Here is an 18,477-nt window from a genome sequence, read left to right on the forward strand (position 1 = left end):
GGTTCACAGCTGTGTGTCAACAACTCATTAGGCCTGACATACTCACTACACCTAATACACTGGTCAGGATATATACCCCAAAGGTGTCATGTAATAGGTCATTGAAAAACTAACAACTTATTAACCATTAATATTCTTGAAAGCTATATGTATGATCAACCCACAAAGGATTATACAGATGTGCTGGAATTATGATTAAAATGTATTTAAGACAGACAGATATGGGGGAGTTGATAAACAGGTATTTTCCAGACAAAGGAATGCAGTTCCGCCTGCTTGAATGTGTCTGCTATGTAAATTGAGCAAGTTGTGACCAAAGACAAAGAAAAGCCTATCTGCATGCCAGGCAATCAAAGCCATCGGCAGAGCACGTGGAGGAAAAAGTGATCACTTAATCTCACCGCGGGATGGAGACTGCGCCCCCAGGAAACCTTCCTGCCTCTTGAAATTTGAGTGAGTGAGAGAGAGAGAGAGAGAGAGAGACAGACACTCTTTTCAAAGGTTTACTGGACTATAGAGAAAAGGGCAGAGAACCCCTAAGTTATCCTTCACCTGAGAAGACAAGGAAAACCAGCACCTTGGATTCTGTGGGGATTCTGACTAAGAGCTAGTCAACCACTGCTGGAAAAAAAAGATCATTCAAGGAGTCCTCACCAAAGACTGTAGCTTGTTAAGTTAGGTCTTAGGTCATTAGAAAGCATATTTTTACATTTGTTTGTAATCCTTTCTATCTTTATTCCTTACACCTGGTATCACTTAATCCTATGTCCTTTTGTTAAATGAACTTGTTTTACTTTTACTATAAACCAGTTCAGTGCTGTGATTGAAATGTCTGTCAAATCCCAGTTAAATTAATGAGTTGTAGTGTATTGTCTCTTTAAAAGAAGCAACAAATTTAACTTCTGCAAGTGCTCCAGGAGAGGGCTGGACACTGCAGAGAGACAGCTTTGGGGAAATTTGGGACTGGGAGAATGTTGGTCACTGGACGGTGGAAGCCAGGATGTGACCTGCACGATTGTGTGCACGCTGTTTGTGTCAGAGCTGTCAGCCACAGCAGCATAACATTTAAGGTATCCAGGGTTGTGGGGCAGGCAGTGACACAATCCCTTCCTGGTCTGGGTTGAACCCCAAAGTGTCACAGATGTATCACAGGGGTGTTGCGATGATACATTTAATTTCTGAGGAGCTGATACTGTGGTGATGGGGGACCATATAAATACCCATACAGATCATGTACAGTCACGTGGCATTTCCAGCAATGAAATTCAACAACAGTAAGGTTCTTCAAAAATGTACAGATTTAGACACAAGTTAAGGTATGATGCTGGACTTGGAAGTTTCTGGGACCAAATGCACTGTGAGCAGCAAGAAAAAATTTGTGACAAGAAATTTTAAATCATGGGTAACGCTCAAGGTATCAATTATTTTGTCATCTATTAATGATATAAAATTCCCATTTTAGCACAGATTTCAGTGCTGCTTTGCTATGTAACTGAAATCTCCACAGTCCACAGGATCTCAATTATATCTCTTACTGCAGTGGGCTATGGAATCCTTCAAGGAAAGCTGAGCAACAGATTTTCATCCTATCACATTAATATTTAATTGGTAGGAAAGAAATTGGGTCAGTATGGACACTGCAATTTTGCCTTAGATCTGTACTGGGAGTTTGCTCCAACCCAGATGGCTGCACCTAATTTAGGCATCAAAGAGCAAATTGCAATGGTCCTCATCTTGACTAGAGACACTGCAGAATGGGGCTGATTGATAAGAACTATAAGAACGGCCAGACTGATGGTCCGTCTAGCCCAGTATCCTATCTTTCGACAGTGGTCAATGCCAGATGCTTCAGAGGAAATGAACAGAACAGGGCAACTATCAAAGTGATTCATCCCATTATCCAGTGGCAGCATCTGGCAGGCCAGATCCAAGCAGTAAGGCCACTGAGCAAAAAGAATGCTGCATGCTGGGGCCTGCAGTCTTCACAAACTATGCCCCTGTATTACAAGTTAGGGTTGCCTCAAGCTACCTCTGCAAAACTTCATATGCTATCTCTGCCTAACAGTCTCCCAAAACACATTAAGAGTAGCAGGTTGTTAAAGCCACTCCTGCTCTGTCCTCACCTTCTCAGTGAGTTCCAGACACTCTGCCAACATGCTGTTGATCTTGTCCGACACGTAGAGCTGCTTTCTCTTCTCCTCCTCCTCCTCCTCCATGCCATCCCAGAAGGACAGGTTCATCATCGTCTTGGTTGGCTTTTTAGCAGGCAGTGTCATGGGTGGACGTTTATACGATTTCCCTTTGGATGCCAGCCACTGCTCCAGTTGCTTCCTATCAAAGGGCAAATAGATCATTAGACCATCAACATCGGATCACCAGTTCTCATTTACCAACGCTATCCCCTGGGCTACAGCTCTGATTTTTGTCTTAGTCATATGTTGCTCATAAAGAGCTAATAGATATGACATATATTCCAAGATCTATTGAAAGAGCTGGGCAAGGCTAGAAAAGAACCCTCCTTTTTAAAATTAAAGTGTCAGTTGCACCTCTTCTTTCCTACTCAGTAAGATGGTGACATCACTGGTGTTTCCAGTCAGATCATCCCTACAGTGCTTGATTGATTTATAAACAAATTACTACATTCTGAATACAGCCTTCTAATGATTCAGCATTAAACCAAAGCCATAAGCTTCAACACTTGTCCTATGCTATGGGAAATTTCAGAGAACCCTCCTTGCTGCATCTGAATTTACAATCCTTTTCTATCCAAAGTGAATCATTAGCACAATCTCATTGCATTCTCAGGCCCACTGCAAAGCGAAACTGACCCTATTCTAGCAAGTTTCACTTTACTGCTTTTGCTGGGGGTAAGTAGAGTGGTGGGGTAAGATATGCACAGGAGAAAGGGAATTGCAGAAAGGGTATCATGCTGTTGCTATTGTTGCTGCTCAAGGAAGAGCTCCAAGTTTAGCAGAGACCTGCTTACCAGGTTGATATGAAAGAAGCTACCCAGTGAGTTCCAGAGACAACACTCTGATGGGAGGAGAAAGGAGCCCAGAGTGCCTCCCTTCCCTTCTCCTAGGGGTTACCCTTGAATTTCAGCAGGATCCTGTCTCCATTCTTGATCAACCTTTAGTTAATCAGGTACATTTTTGAAGCTCAGACTAGAAGATATGATGACCTGGCAGATTTAGGCCCTAGTAATGGGCAGCTCTAAGCAAACCCATCCAGTTTAAAATTATTATATTCAGGGCCAAATGTTTGCCTTAAAGCAACTCCATAATTCATAGGATCTTTCAGGTACTTTCAAATACATTAGAAGGTTTAGATTCTGTGCTTTCCAATGAGCCCAGACAGCAGCTTGAAATGAGCACGAGAGAGAGGAATTCAATAGGCAGCAAGGTTGTAGGGATTTTCTGGAGGTGAGGAGCGGTGATTTTAGTAAGAGAATGGGCCCATCATCCAAAATGATTGCTTTTCAAAGTAGTCTGTTTGCATAGTCTGCAGGACAGAGGGAAAAGAGTAAGGTTCTTTACGTTTCAAATGTTCTGGTCAGAAACAGGCCAGAGCTTGATTGTAACCTGGATGCTAAGGTAGATTCGTGGCTTAGAAATCTCATCTATTTCTCATTCATGTGTTTTTTCAGTCTCTGGAGCAGGGATCAGCAACCTTTGGCACACGGCCCACCACAGTAAGCCCCCATGGCGAGCTGGGCTGGTTTGTTTACCTGGCGTGTCCGCAGATTCGGCCGATCGCAGCTCCCACTGGCTGCGGTTCGCCAGTCCAGGCCAATGGGGGCTGTGGGAAGTGGCACGGGCCAAGGGATGTGCTGGCCGCCCTTCCCACAGCCCCCATTGGCCTGGAGCGGCAAACCGCGGCCAGTGGGAGCTGTGATCAGCCGAACCTGCAGACGCACCAGGTAAACAAACCAGCCCAGCCTGCCAGGGGGCTTACCCTGGTGGGCCGCGTGCCAAAAGTTGCAGATCCCTGCTCTGGACATTAATACCAGTCAGAATGTAAAACACCTCAGTAGCCCCAAACCATTAAAAAGGACAGACTACTACCAACAGAACTTGCAGGTCAATTTAAGAAGATATTCCATCTCTTTTCAGGTTGACATAATCCTGAATAGATCTGGTAAACTATTTTTGAAGGAATAGAACACCTACTGAAATGTTACAGATATCTTGGGGCAGATTAGCAGCATGTCTACCTGGCACTAGGTAATAAACATTTCACATCCCCAGACCGGATCTGTCCATATCCCAGACAATAGGATTTACCCTAGCCTGCTTTCAGCAGACCACCTCAAACAATGCACTGACTACAATTCAAAGAGCTGCATTTCCCGCATATGTTTTAGATATTGCTTGTTGCATGGGAAATACTGAGCCCTTATCTCTTATTCACAGTGTTGTTTAGAAGGGTACTGACAGAATACTGCAGTTTAATACATATCCAAATTGTGGACGAAATCTGGTGGGAAGCATCCATCTGAGAGGTGGAAAAACACTGGGATCCTGGTAAACAAATGAACCTCGAGCATCTCATTCTGCCTCAGGATGGCTGTATCTAATTTAGCAATAAGTAAGCTTTCTCTTGAAGAGAAACTTCCTTCAAGAGGTATCAGTAGCTGAATTAGACACAGTTACTGCACCAGTGGGGTGGGGGAGAAGGTAGAGGCCCAGCCAGGGCATTTGACCCCCTCTTGGAGAGGGAGGCAGCAGAAAGGTAAAGCAGAGCCCTTACCACCATGAGGCAGGAGCTCATCTCCTTTGGGTTGACTCTGAAGAGGCATTACCTCCTGTCTCTCCATGAAGACAACTTGGCTTGGTGAAGGAGTGAGGAAACAGATTAGCTGCCATGTTCAGGGTTACAGGCAGGAGAGAAATGAGGAGAGAACCAGAAAGGAAGTTACTTACTTGCGATTCTCAGCAGCTGGGGTCTTGGGATCCTGATTACCCGGAACCTCTCTTCCCCTTAACAGCTCTCGCTTGGGTGTTTCTCTCATATTCCTAAGCCTGCCAACACTGGCTTGGTCTCTGGACATGCATGTGCTTGCAGTACAATTTCTGGGGAGAGTGCTTTTGGATTTTGTATTACAAGTCTGAGAAGCTTTCTTCAAGTCTTTAATGCACTGCTTCCCTTTTGTTGCATTCATTTGCCAGTTGGCTGTGCCACTTGTTTTTGAATTGGGTCTTTCTGACATGGGTTTTGATTTTGCTTTCAGTTCCATCACAGAGGGCCTCTTGGAAACATGAGAATTTATGGGACACCTTGTCAGTTTCAAATCTTGTCCAGCTCTAGCCTGTTGTTTGGACCTTCCAACTTCCAGAGCACCAGGAGTTTTACATGTTCTTGAGTGCTTCACATATTGCTTTTGTGTGGGCTGTCTTCCAAGACCGAGCCTTCCAACTGCCTGTAATTTCACTGTGTTTTGCCTCACAAAACTGGGACGTAGACACTGTTTTTCTGCACCTGATTTCTTGGATAGCCAAGTTCTAGAAACAGTAAATATCTGGGAAGGAGGCACTGACCCCAGGGCTTTGCTGCTTGGTCTTTGAGGACACATGATTTTACAGCCAGGTGGAGATTTTGCTAGTTTATTCTGAATTAGTTCCTTACTGGTCCAACAGGCAGTAACTCGGTCTTTCAGACCCACATTGTTCCTTGGAGCTATGCCCAAGGTATGTCTGTGAACCAAACCTATTTTCCTCTCTGGCTTGTTTAAACCAGTCCTAGATTGTACTTTGATGTCCAGCCCAGACTCTGTCCTGTTCTCAGAAGATTCTAGAGTGGTTTTACTAGGAAGGTTTACTTTATCACAGTCTACCATTTTTTGCAAATTCTCAGTTACTGAGTGGTGCTCCCCACACTGGGGATCTTTTCCAGTCTGGGTCAACATTACAGCCCTTTGATCTGTGACTGTCCCCGGATTTTCAGATTTCCCAGTCTCCTGTATTTGATTTAACTGATGACAGGTAGAAGATGATGCCATTCTGTTCAGTTGCACACAATGGCTTTTGTTTGGCAGAAGGTTGGCAGGTGGCCCTGTACTCTTTCCCAGAAGGTTGGGAGGTACAGTCTTTGGCCTCTGGGACCCAGGGGCATTTGAGGACCTGTGCTGAAGAGCATGACCTGCACTTCTTGTATTTTTGACAGCAGGTGCATGATCCTTCGGTATGTGTTTGGACACTTTTGAGAACACATCCTTCTTGGGCTGGACAACCTGAGGAGAGAGAGGATAAACATTAGTCTTAAAAATAAGAGAAATGAATAGAATCCACCCCCAGATTCAAAATTAGATCAGGAGTTCATACTTCATATACATTTGAGAGATAGTTCTTTCTTGTTTGCAATCCTTGGGCCCTCTTTCCACACCCATTCTCTATCGCACAGAGGCCCTGTGGTAGCTGTTTACATGAAAGAGTAATGGACACAGCTGTCCTGAAGTTTTCAATATCAGAGGCCACATGCATAGACCTCTCCATAAGGTGCATCCTGAGAGGAGACTCAACTTTTGAGTGCACTTAGAGAAGTCTGTGATGTGCCCATCTTCTAAGCAAATGAGGCACTAAGTGCATCCATCATTAAAAGGCACAAGAGCCTTGCAAACAGGGTAGTTTTTAAAGCTTGGGAATGTATGCATTGTACTCAGTGTTGGAGTACTATCCCAATACATACATGTGCCAGTCCAACAGGGACTGCTGACCAAAAGCCTCCAGCTCAAGTGCACTAGGCATGCACATACCAACAGTGGAATATGTATGTTGACAATCACCCAAAGGAGAACAAAAATCATTTAAAAATAGCCATTTAAGGTGGTTTAGTTTTGTTTGGATGTAATCCACACTTTCAGTTCTGAACTTCTGTGCAGCGTTGCTACCCTGGTAGACAGCTGGTGTTTCACCCCAGAGATAACTCTATCTTAGCAGTGGCTGAAACAACAAGCATATTGGCATGTTTCCAGAAGGAAAGAGCTATAACGATGATATTTTAAAGTCTGAATTTAATGCTTAGTGACTAGAGGTCTTCAGCATTTTTAATATATTTAGTAAGAAAAGATTTGTATTTAATTGCCTCTTATGCCAAGCTAGCTAGCACTCCATTGACACTAATCTCTTTAGGGCAAGGAATCCATTTTATTGTGTCAGGTTTCAGAGTGGGTAGCCGTGTTAGTCTGTATCAGCAAAAACAACGGGAGTCCTTGCGGCACCTTACAGACTAACAAATTTATTTGGGCATAAGCTTTCGTGGGCTAAAACCCACTTCATCAGATGCAGGGAGTGAAAAATACAGTAAGCTGTATATATATTACAGCACATGAAAAGATGGGAGTTTCCGTACCAAGTTGGGGTGTGTGTGTGTGGAGGGGTCAGTGCTAATGTGGCCAATTCAATCAAGGTGGAAGGGACCTATTCTAAACAGTTGACAAGGGGTGAATATCAACAGAGGGAAAATTACTTTTTGTAGTGACCCAGCCACTCCTAGTCTTTATTCAGGCCTAACTTGTTGGTGTCTAGTTTGCAAATTAATTCCAGTTCTGCAGTTTCTCATTGAAGTCTGTTTTTGAAGGGTTTTTGTTGAAAAATCACCACTTTTAAGTCTGTTATTGAGTGTCCAGGGAGATTGAAGTGCTCTCCTACTGAGTTTTGAATGTTACAATTCTTGATGTCTGATTTGTGTCCATTTATTATTTTCCATAGAGACTGTGCAGTTTGGCCAATGTACATGGCAGAGGGGCACTGCTGGCATATCAGAATCACAGAATATCAGGGTTGGAAGGGACCTCAGGAGGTCACCTAGTCCAACCCCCTGCTCAAAGCAGGACCAATCCCCAACTAAAGCATCCCAGCCAGGGCTTTGTCAAGCCTGACCTTAAAAACCTCTAAGGAAGGAGATTCCACCACCTCCCTAGGTAACCCATTCCAGTGTTTCACCACCCTCCTAGTGAAAAAGTTTCTCCTAATATCCAACCTAAACCTCCCCCACTGCAACTTGAGACCATTACTCCTTGTTCTGTCATCAGCTACCACTGAGAACAGTCTAGATCCATCCTCTTTGGAACCCCCTTTCAGGTAGTTGAAAGCAGCTATCAAATCCCCCCTCACTCTTCTCTTCTGCAGACTAAACAATCCCAGTTCCCTCAGCCTCTCCTCATAAGTCATGTGTTCCAGTCCCCTAATCATTTTTGTTGCCCTCCGCTGGACACTTTCCAATTTTTCCACATCCTTGTTGTAGTGTGGGGCCCAAAACTGGACACAGTACTCCAGATGAGGCCTCACCAATGTCGAATAGAGGGGAACGATCACGTCCCTCGATCTGCTGGCAATTCCCCTACTTATACATCCCAAAATGCCACTGGCCTTCTTGGCAACAAGGGCACACTGTTGACTCTCATCCAGCTTCTCGTCCACTGTAACCCCTAGGTCCTTTTCTGCAGAACTGCTGCCAAGCCATTCGGTCCCTAGTCTGTAGCGGTGCATGGGATTCTTCCGTTCTAAGTGCAGGATTGTGCGCTTGTCCTTGTTGAACCTCATCAGATTTCTTTTGGCCTAATTCTCTAATTTGTCTAGGGCCCTCTGTATCCTACCCCTACCCTCCAATGTATCTAACTCTCGTCCCAGTTTAGTGTCATCTGCAAACTTGCTGAGGGTGCAATCCACACCATCCTGATATGTGCCACCATATGATGGCATATATCACATTGCGAGATGTGCAGGTGAACGAGCCCCTGATGGTGTGGCTCTTATTGTGTGTTTCTACAGAGCCCCTAACCATGTCTGGGCTGATTCCAACATAGAATACAAAACTAGAGTGTCATAAGAGAAAGGTCTTTTCTACTTACAGGCCCTGATTTAGAAAGTGGTGGTAACTGTGGATTTGGCTGATTGGTCCGGTCCTTTAAATAGGGTCTATAGAAATCAAACAAAATATCAATGTACCAAACAGGGTGTTGGATGAAGGATTAAACATTAGGCAACAATTCAAAAGCAGTTTTAGTGTTAGTAGTTTCTGAGAAGCTTTTTAATAGCAGAGATCAGTTAGTCAACTCTGTGACACTGGCAGACCAGGTGCCAGCTCAAGCCAGAGCCCCAGGTCAATTCACTTATGTATTAGTATAGATCAAAGTGATTGTTAAATGTATGTGTGACACTCTGTACCCTAAAGTAACACGCTGGCAACCCCATATTTACCATGGTGATAGGATTATGATATGTTTTGTACAAAGCACTTCTTGTAAGGTATCATTTTAAAAGTCTTAATCTGTTGAACATTAATATCCTGTGGAATTGTATATGCTATCATTGTATGTGGAGTTATGGAGTTTTGCTATGTGTGTGTTACTGCAAACTGTTGTGAAGTTGGAAACACTCACATCCAGCCTTTCAGGTACAACAATGGAGGAACCAGGTGCGTTAATGGCCCATTAAAGGGAATACATACTCACAAGGACTGTCCCAGGAACCATATACAATGGAGACTTCTCAGAGAGAGCACCTATTGAGACTGCTTGCCTCACATCATAGCAAAGGATCTTTCCAGCAAGCTGGAAGAAGCTATAAAATGGGGAAGTGACATCATCGTTTGTCCTCACTCCCCTCACAACTCAACACCTGGAAACATATCTGGAGAACAAAGACTGAACTGGGGAGGCAGTCCGAGGATGAAAAGAGAACTCCCACCCCCTGTGTATGAAGGAACTATACCATTAGGGTGAGACACTGCTTGATTTAAATCATGTCTAGTTTATAGAACTCAAATTGTGATTTTACTTTTATTTCTTGGGTAACCAATTTTGATCTGTATGCTTATTACTTATCACTTAAAATCTATCTTTCTGTAGTTAATAAATCTGTTTTGTATTTTACCTAAAACAATGTGTTTTGGCATAAAGTGCCTGGGAAATCTGCTCAGGAACAAGAGCTGGTGCATGTCCTCTCCACACTAAAGGAATGGTGGACTGGGTTATAAACTTACACTGGTCAGGCTTCTGTCCAGGGCAAGACGGTACAGTTCTGGGGTCCTAGACTGGGGAGCTGTGTGGAATTGGCTGGAGCCTCTTTATTGTTGGTTCATGTGTGGTTGGCAAAAGCATTCATGTATCACAGCTTGGTGCGTCCCTGCCTATGGATTTTTTTTTTTAATTGAAGTGAAGATATATTTACCATTGAAATAAACTGGCATTTGAGGCTAGGGCATAGGCAGTTGTGAGCCAGATCTAATGCTGCAGCAGCCAGCATGAATGCTGGATACAAACCCCAGGAAAGGCACAGCACTAACATGTCCAGGGCAGTTCTCCCTACTTCTCATGAGGCTTGAAACAGCCAAGCACCCACGTGGGGTGCAGAAGGTGAGAACCACAGCAGCCATGTTAGGCCTGGAGGGTTATTCCATCTCCAGGTCCTGCATAGGGAGTTGCTGTTAGTTTCTCACCCACGGTACCAGCTCCGGCACATGCGGGTCATAAGACCATTTAGGAAAGATGCACTTGTACAGATTCAGCAGCACTGTGTCCTGGGATTTCAGCGGCCCATCAAAATGACACTTCATGTGACCATGAGTCCCTAGCGGCTCTGTGATTTGTCCTTTGTGGCCCCACTTGGTCCTCAGCTCCACCGGCTTAAACCACAGCACATCCTCTCTCTTAAAGTACAGACATCTTGCTGAAGATTTTGAAAGGGTGACCACTGAGCTCCAGCTGCTTGATGATGTGTTAAGTGCAGTACCTGGAGAGGTTTGCAGTTTGTAACAGCATCACAGTGTGAGAAGGAGCCCAGGTTGGTAAGCCAGAGGGCTCAGTGGTACCCCAGTTCCAGGTTGCACCCCGGGGAACCTGTCACAGTATGAGAGTGTATTTGGTGTTTAAACTTCATGAGAATGAATGGGACGTTTCTTGCATTGTTTTCACTTATCTGTATCCTGTAATAATGTGGTAGCAAACATTTACATTGTGTATATCCCTGTAACAAAATAACCCATCAAAGGACAAGGACACCTTGTGAAATGCAAATGAAGAACTTTAACAGAAAAGTACTAATTTCAAAGCAAGTGGTCATTGTGTGAGATGACCGAGGTCAAAGACCCAAAATGCATTCCTTGGTCATCAAAGGAAAAGCCCATGTGGGTACTAACACTGTCAGCTTGTTTTCTGTGAGAAGAAGCTATAAGTATGGATTCAAAGAAAGATCTTTCATCTCTGGATTGTTTGGACTCTTACAGGGAAGTGCACCAGACACAAAGCAGAAATCCCCAGAGACAATCAGAGTATCCTGAAAAGACTTTTGGGAAACTGACAGTTTATTATATCACTGCCACCATTTGGAATGACAAACTGTGACTTATCTGTCAATATATTTTACCTGCTTTAACCTCTCAATAATTCTTATTTCCCTTTCTTAGCTAATAAAACTTAGTTTACTATAGAATTGACTACCAGCGCTGTCTTGAGTGTAAGATATAGAGCACCAGTTGATTTAGCGTAAGTGACTAGTCTCTTGCGACTAGAAGCAACCTAAATGTGATGTGATTTTTGGTGTAACCAACCATTTTATCACAAAGTCCAATTTTGTCTGGGTGGCAAGATACACTGGAGAGTCTAAGGCCTTGTCTACACTTGCAAGTTTTTGCACTAAAAAAGTCAGCTTTTTGCACTGAAACAAAGTGGCATCTACACTGACAAGTCATTTTTTGCACCCAAACTCCTCAGTTGCAGCACTGTAATAAAACCATCCCAATGATAGACATAAGGCCTTTTGCGCTGAGGCTTTAATGCTGTAGTGCCAGTGTGAACGCCTTGGCTGCTTTTATCACTGCAATTGGCCTCCGGAAGTGTCCCACAATGCCTGCAGTGACCACTCTGCTCATTGTTTTGAACTCAGCAGCCCTGCAGGCATGCATCCCTCCCCTTTCAAAGCTCCTTTCTGATGTTCTGACAGCCTGGGCTGCTGTGCTGCTCTGGGACATAAAGCAAATCATTATTGAGGAATGCTCCTGCTATCTCCCACAATAGGAACAGAGGCAGGCAGGGGTGCATATGTATGTGTGACAGTGAGAGAGACTGTGCTATGCAGGGGGGGGGAGGGGGGGCTGAGGTTGGGGTCTCCCCCTCCCCATGTCTCAGGACTGATTACTTCCAGTGGCTGTCTGAATTTATGAGACAGCATGCCAACACTCTCCCGCAACGCACGATGTCTGTCTTCTCCCCCTACACACACTTGCTGTCACACACTGTCCCCCCCCCACGTCAGTTGAAAAGCAGCTGGCAATGGAATTGAGAAACCTACATCATGTGAGGCTGTACCTGCCCCGTGAGGCATTGCAAATCCTTCCCAAAGCACCCTGCGGCCAGTTGCATAGTGGAATAGCTACCACAGCTGCTCCAGCAACACAAGGAGCTAGTGTGGACATGCAACAGCACTTTTAATTGAAGTGCTTTAAAAATGGTATAACTTTTGGCATAAAAACTTACCAATGTAGACATACCGTAAGGCAGGGGTGGGGAACCTCCAGCCCCCTACTTAATTTCATCTGGCCTGCGGCAATTTCATCTGGCACTGGCTGGAAGCCCTGAGCCTCGGTGCCCCCTCCATGGGGCTGGAACTGCAAGCGCTGGCTCGCTCCACTGTGTGGGGAAGCTAGGATGCCAGGCCTGCCGGTCAGCTATCTCTGCAGCCCTTTCTAGGCACAGGGGTGATCAGGGAAGCTCCAAGTCCATGTGCGCCTATCCCTGCCTGCACCATACAGAGCCGCCTGGCCACATCAGGAGTGGCACAGGGCTAAGGCAGGGAGAGGAGCCCGCTGCGCTGCCACCTGAGGTAAACGGCACCTGGCCAGAGCCCACACCCCTCACCCCCTCCTGCACCCCAACCCCCGGCCCCAGCCCTGAGCCCCCTCCTGCACCCCAATCCACTCCCAGAGAACGTACACCCACCCCAAACCCCCTGTCCAAGGTCAAAACTCCCTCCCCCACCCTAACTCACTCGCAGAGCCTGCACGTCCACTCTGAACTCCCTGCCCCAGCCATGAGCCCCCTCCTGCACCCCAACCCCTTGCCCCAGCCCTGAGCCCCCTCCCACACCCCAATCCCCTCCCAGAGCCTGCACCCCAACCCCCTACCCTAGCCCGCTCCCTGAACCCCTCATTTCTGGCCCCACCCCAGAGCCTAGTGGAAGCCCTGACGGCCCCCCCCCTACTCCCCCGACAGGGCTGTGTGGGCCCCATGACTGATTTTTCTGTCGGTCAGTGGCCCCCAACAGAAAAAAGGTGCCCCACCCCTGCCCTAAGGGGATTGTCTGTGACTCCATAATAAGACTCGTATAGTGATCCAGGAGTTCACATTTATTACTGGCTTGGTGAAATCTAATTATAGAACACACCACCAGCTTGGGGTGTCCGCCCTAAGAGAGGGACTCAGGGTCAGGAGCCACTCCAGACAGCATGACAAACTGTAGTGCAATATTAATAAAGATTACCAACTCAACAGGAATTTCTAGAGAGATTAATTTTTGCTCAGATACCACTTGGATGGTGGGATACAAGGGCCTAGATAGAGAATATATATCTGATCATAACTGTGCACTGACTAAGTGACTGAAAGATGATGGATTTTCTCCCTTCCCTACTAAGCTGTATTTCTGATCTTTAGAAACCGCCAAGCCATGCAGCCCTCGAGGCCCTCCACTACCACAGGCAACATATGGATTCAATTTTGGGCCATTATTTGAAAGGCAGGGAGTAGTTTTCTAACCCTGGCTCCCAGCCCTTATTCCTCATCACCCCACAAACATGTATGAATTTTTTTATTTTTATTTATTTATTTATTTTACAAAAAGGACTCACTTTTGCCATAGTACTAGTACCTGTCAACTGAATATTATGCCAGAATTAAAGAGTCAAGATGAGAAAGTCTCTAATGCCTCTCCTCTACCACCTCACACTATCTGAGCTATTTGCTTCCTCTCCTTGGGAGCATGACTTTAAAAATATTAGCACCAAATCTCCCCATATCACCTTCAAATTCCCCTGCTCTATTCTCTCCAGGTCACCGTTATTAGGTTCTGCTCCCCTATATTTTTACTACCTCTCTAATGTTGGCATCAGGCACAAAATGCAGTCATTGTGCAATTTACAAACCTCAATTAAAGACAGACAAAGCATTTACACAGAATATAGTTGAAAGTCAACTAGAAATCTAGTCTTTTTTTTTAAAAGGTGAATTAACAACAATTTCAGGTTCTACACCTGCTCCCTCCCACACGACTCCATCTGCCAATTGTGGCTTTACAACCTCATTTTTAAAAAGTGAAACGTTTTTCTGAGAGAGACCCCCACAGAAACAAGGGAAACTGACCAAGGCCGCTGTCCTCCAACAGGATTTCCTTAAGCATAAGAGTCTGTCCTCAGAAATCCTACTCCAGGATTGAGCCCTAACTCACAACGAATAAGATTTTTTTGTCAAATACACAGGGTGATTAATTTTTCAGTTACAGTAATCTAAGGTCTAACTATAGTCAACATATTCGGACGAGCGTAATTTGAGTCAACTATATCCCTTTAATTGGGCAAAAAGACTCAAAAAATACATGAAGAGGCTATAACTAAGAAGAGATGATTCTGTTTTGTGACAGCAACTCTGTGGGGCCCACAACTTGAGAACCGGGGTACTAAAATATGTTCCTCTTTGTAATTATAGGGGGCAGCTAAGCACAGGGAAACAGGAATTCTCAGCTAATCATTAACTGAGAATTCTGAAGTTAAATATTAGCAAGCAAGACAGGATTCAATTAAAAATTTGTTCAAACTCACTTTGTATTTGGACATTTCAGCTTTCCTTTAGCTGCTAAATACTCCTGAAGCTTGTTCTGCCGCTCTTCTGCAACGAGATCACAGTAAAGTATAATATACATTTTAAAAAAAATCATAGGACTTAATATTTCTAACATATTAATGAGAGTGGCTGATTTGTTTTAATTCACATTTAAATTATTTTACCCTAAAACATCTCTTGGGCTCCCTTCTCTGCTGACTGCACTAGGTGACACTATTCCTAGAAATATGTCACGAAATGGATGTACCATAAAACTAGTTTACATTTGTGGTGTTAATATTCAAGCTAACATCTGAAAGTAAGACTTGAGTTCTATAAGACATAACAAAACAAGGTCTCATCTTTCACATGAAAGTTTGTTTTGTTTGGGGTGATTTTGGGAGTACAGGGCAGGATGGTGCTGTGCTGAATTGTTCAAAGGTTAAACTAAAAAGGAGAACTGAGGCTATGTCTACACTACGGACCTTACAGAGGCAAAGGGCTCCTGTGTAGCAGCTCTATGACAGTGGGAGAGAGCTCTCCTGCCGGCATAATTAAACCACCTCCAATGAGTAGCAGTAGCTATGCCGGCAGGAGACACTCTCCCTCCAACATAGCGCTGTCCACCCTGACGCTTTGGTTGGTGAAACTTATGTCAGTGAGCGGGGTGGTTTTTTCACACCCCTGACCGACAAAATTTTGCCAACAAAAGTGCTAGTGTAGACAAAGCCTAACATGACGTTTGCTGCCATCACATAGTTCACTCTGTTTGTCTGTTATACCCCTTGCCCCACCTGGTGTCTGTCCTATCTATTTAGATTGTAAGCTTTTGGGGGCAGAAATCATCTACTACTGTTTGTACAGCGCCTAGCACAATGGGGTTGGCCCTTAGGCACTAGCATAACAAACATGTTAACTAAAATGAGTTAACAGATGCTTTCCCCCACCCCCAAAGTGAGTGTGACATTCCTCTCTGGTATTATCTGGACCAGTGATCTGCTAGGTTACTCCAATCTTTGACTCTGGGAGCCAGCCTTACCCTGCTCTGCTGTGAGAACCCCCATTCCTAGGCTGTTCTTGCACAGCCTCTGGCATGTAAGCTGCTCCTTGGATTGTGCAACTGAATGACACTAGCCAATATCTCCGGTCCCAGACACAACCCTAGGAAACCTCTGTCTTGCAGTGTCCAGGTATGCCCGCTGGACGCTGCAAGCTTATATAAGTTTGTCAGTTTAACAAAGATATTGATATGTTATTAGGCTTGTTAGCCCAAAGGGAGTCTGACACGCTTCAAACCAAACGCACTGCTTCTGGTAGAACAAACAAATTTATTAACTACGAAAGATCGGTTTTAAGTGATTATAAGTCAAAGCATTACAAGTCGGATTTGGCCAAATGAAATAAAAGCAGAACGCGTTCTAAGCTGATTTTAACACTTCCAGCATCCTTACAATCTTAGGGCATGGCTACACTTGCAGATGCAGAGTGCTGTGAGTTAAACCCGCCCTCAGAGACTGCAGCAGGGAAAGTGCTGCAGTGTGTTCACACTGTCAACTGCAAGTGCACTGGCGTGGCCACATTTGTGGCATTTGCAGCGGCATGGGAGTGGTGCATTATGGGCAGCTATCCCACAGAGCAGCTCTTCCCATTCTGGCGCTGTGGCTTGTGGGAAGGGGGCGGGGCATTCTGGGTCCTGTCCCAAAGCCCCGTGATGCATCGCTTCACATCCCAGCAATCCCTGTGATTCCATCCACACTTGGTGCCATCTTTCAACATTTTTTGTACTGCGCGCGCTGTCTTCCCTTTCGGTCTGCAGGAATGGAGCCCGAACTGCTGAGGAATATGCTGATGGGTCTCGCCAGCATGTCACGAATTGCAGTCGAGTTAATCCTTAAGCTACAAACTGACAGTGAGGAGTCTGACGATGTCGACTCGCATAATGCATACAACATGAAATTGCTTGTGGCATTCACGGACATGCTCACCACAGTGGAACGCCGCTTTTGGGCTCGGGAAACAAGCACTGTGTGGTGGGATCACATCGTCAGGCAAGTCTGGGATGATGAGCAGTGGCTGCAGAACTTTCAGATGAGAAAAGCCACTTTCATGGGACTGTGTGCTGAGCTCACCCCCACCCTGCGGCGCAAGGACACGAGATCGAGAGCTGCCCTGCCAGTGGAGAACTGGGTGACTATTGAAATCTGGCAACTCCAGACAGCTACTGATCGGTCACTAACCAGTTTGGAGTGGGAAAGTCAACTGTTGGAATCGTGTTGATGCAAGTTTGCAGGGCCGTTATTCGCATCCTGCTCAGAAAAACCGTGACTCTGGGTAACATGCATGACATTGTGCCCAGTTTTGCACAAATGGGTTTCCCTAACTGCTGAGGGGTGATAGATGGGACGCACATTCCAATTCTGGCACCAGCCCACCTAGCATATAAATCAGAAGGGATGTTTCTCTATGGTTCTTCAGGTGCTTGTGGACCACTGTGGGCGTTTCATTGACATTAACGCAGGCTGGCCTGGAAAGGTGCATGACGCATGCATCTTTCGGAACACTGGCCTGTTTAGGAAGCTGAAAGCCAGGACTTTCTTCCCAGACCAGAAGATCACCGTAGGGGAAGTCGAAATGCCCATTGTGATCCTTGGAGACCCCACTTACTCTTTAATGCCGTGGCTCATGAAACCCTACACAGAGAGCCTTGACAGCAGCAAGGAGTGGTTCACCAACAGGCTGAGTCGGTGCAGAATGGCTGTGGAGTGTGCTTTTGGCCATTTAAAGGGCCGCCGGTGCTGTCTGTATGGGAAGCTGGACCTGGCCGCTGACATCATCCCCGCAGTTACATCTGCATGCTGTACCATCCATAACATTTGTGAATGGAAGGGTGAAAGATTCACTCGGGCATGGACCTCGGAGGTTCAACACCTGGAGGCTGAATTTGAACAGCCAGAGACCAGGGCTATTAGAGGGGCCCAGCGCAGGGCTGCAAGGATTAGCGATGCGTTGAGGGAGCAATTTGAGGCTGAAAGCCACCAGTAATGTCTGGTGCCCTGCACGGGAGTGAAGTGCAGCAGTTCCAATGTTAGTAGGAATCTGTGTTTGCTACGTATGATGCACTGACTTGCAGTGCCTGTTGCTTTCCTGGGCTATGGTATCTTTTACTTAATGCAGTAATAAAGAATGTTTTCAAAGCCAAAAAATTCATTTATTGAAAAGAAACACAACTGCTTGGAAAACAGAAACGGAATGACACATCTGTGCTGTGTGGCACGAGGGAAGGGAGTGGGGTGGGGAACAGGACAATCATGGATTTGTGTATGTCCTGTTATCATACTCAGCCTTCGTGTCTGGAGTGCTATGCAATGAGTGCTGCACTTCAGACTGGCTAAAATGCATGGCGATGGGGGTTCAGTGCAGTGGGTAAGGGTCGTAGTTTGCAGCGCTGGGTGGTGAAGCTACAGGTGTTGGAGGCAGCTGGTGGCGATAAGAACCCGGATGTTGGAAAAAGTGGGTTGGCGGTGACATGGGGGCACAAGGGAAAGTTTTGGGAGAAGGGCTGCGGGGGGCGCAAGCATGGAAGTTCTCCGCCTGCAGTGCTATGAGTGCCTGTATCAAGTCTGCTTGGCGCTCCATGATGCTTAGCAGCCGCTCCGTGCTTTGGTGCG

The 18,477-nt window shown here is 45.6% G+C and overlaps 1 protein-coding gene across 2 annotated transcripts in view; it reads right to left on the bottom strand.

Moving 5' to 3' along the window:
• The window catches only part of CKAP2L (cytoskeleton associated protein 2 like), a 34,271-nt gene that overhangs the window by 9,381 nt on the left and 6,413 nt on the right, over positions 1 to 18,477 (bottom strand). The window contains exons 2-5 of one of the 2 annotated variants that reach the window (XM_037886238.2): positions 14,809 to 14,875; positions 8,849 to 8,915; positions 4,923 to 6,229; positions 2,124 to 2,331 (exon numbers count right to left, since the gene is read on the bottom strand). In XM_037886238.2, the coding sequence (XP_037742166.1) occupies positions 2,124 to 2,331; positions 4,923 to 6,229; positions 8,849 to 8,915; positions 14,809 to 14,875 (1,649 nt within the window). The remainder of the gene's footprint in view (positions 1 to 2,123; positions 2,332 to 4,922; positions 6,230 to 8,848; positions 8,916 to 14,808; positions 14,876 to 18,477) is intronic. The other variant, XM_037886239.2, reaches the window with a different exon arrangement.

The sequence above is a fragment of the Chelonia mydas genome, chromosome 26 (genome assembly GCF_015237465.2).
Source record: "Chelonia mydas isolate rCheMyd1 chromosome 26, rCheMyd1.pri.v2, whole genome shotgun sequence".
In the NCBI taxonomy this organism is placed as follows: Eukaryota; Metazoa; Chordata; order Testudines; family Cheloniidae; genus Chelonia; species Chelonia mydas.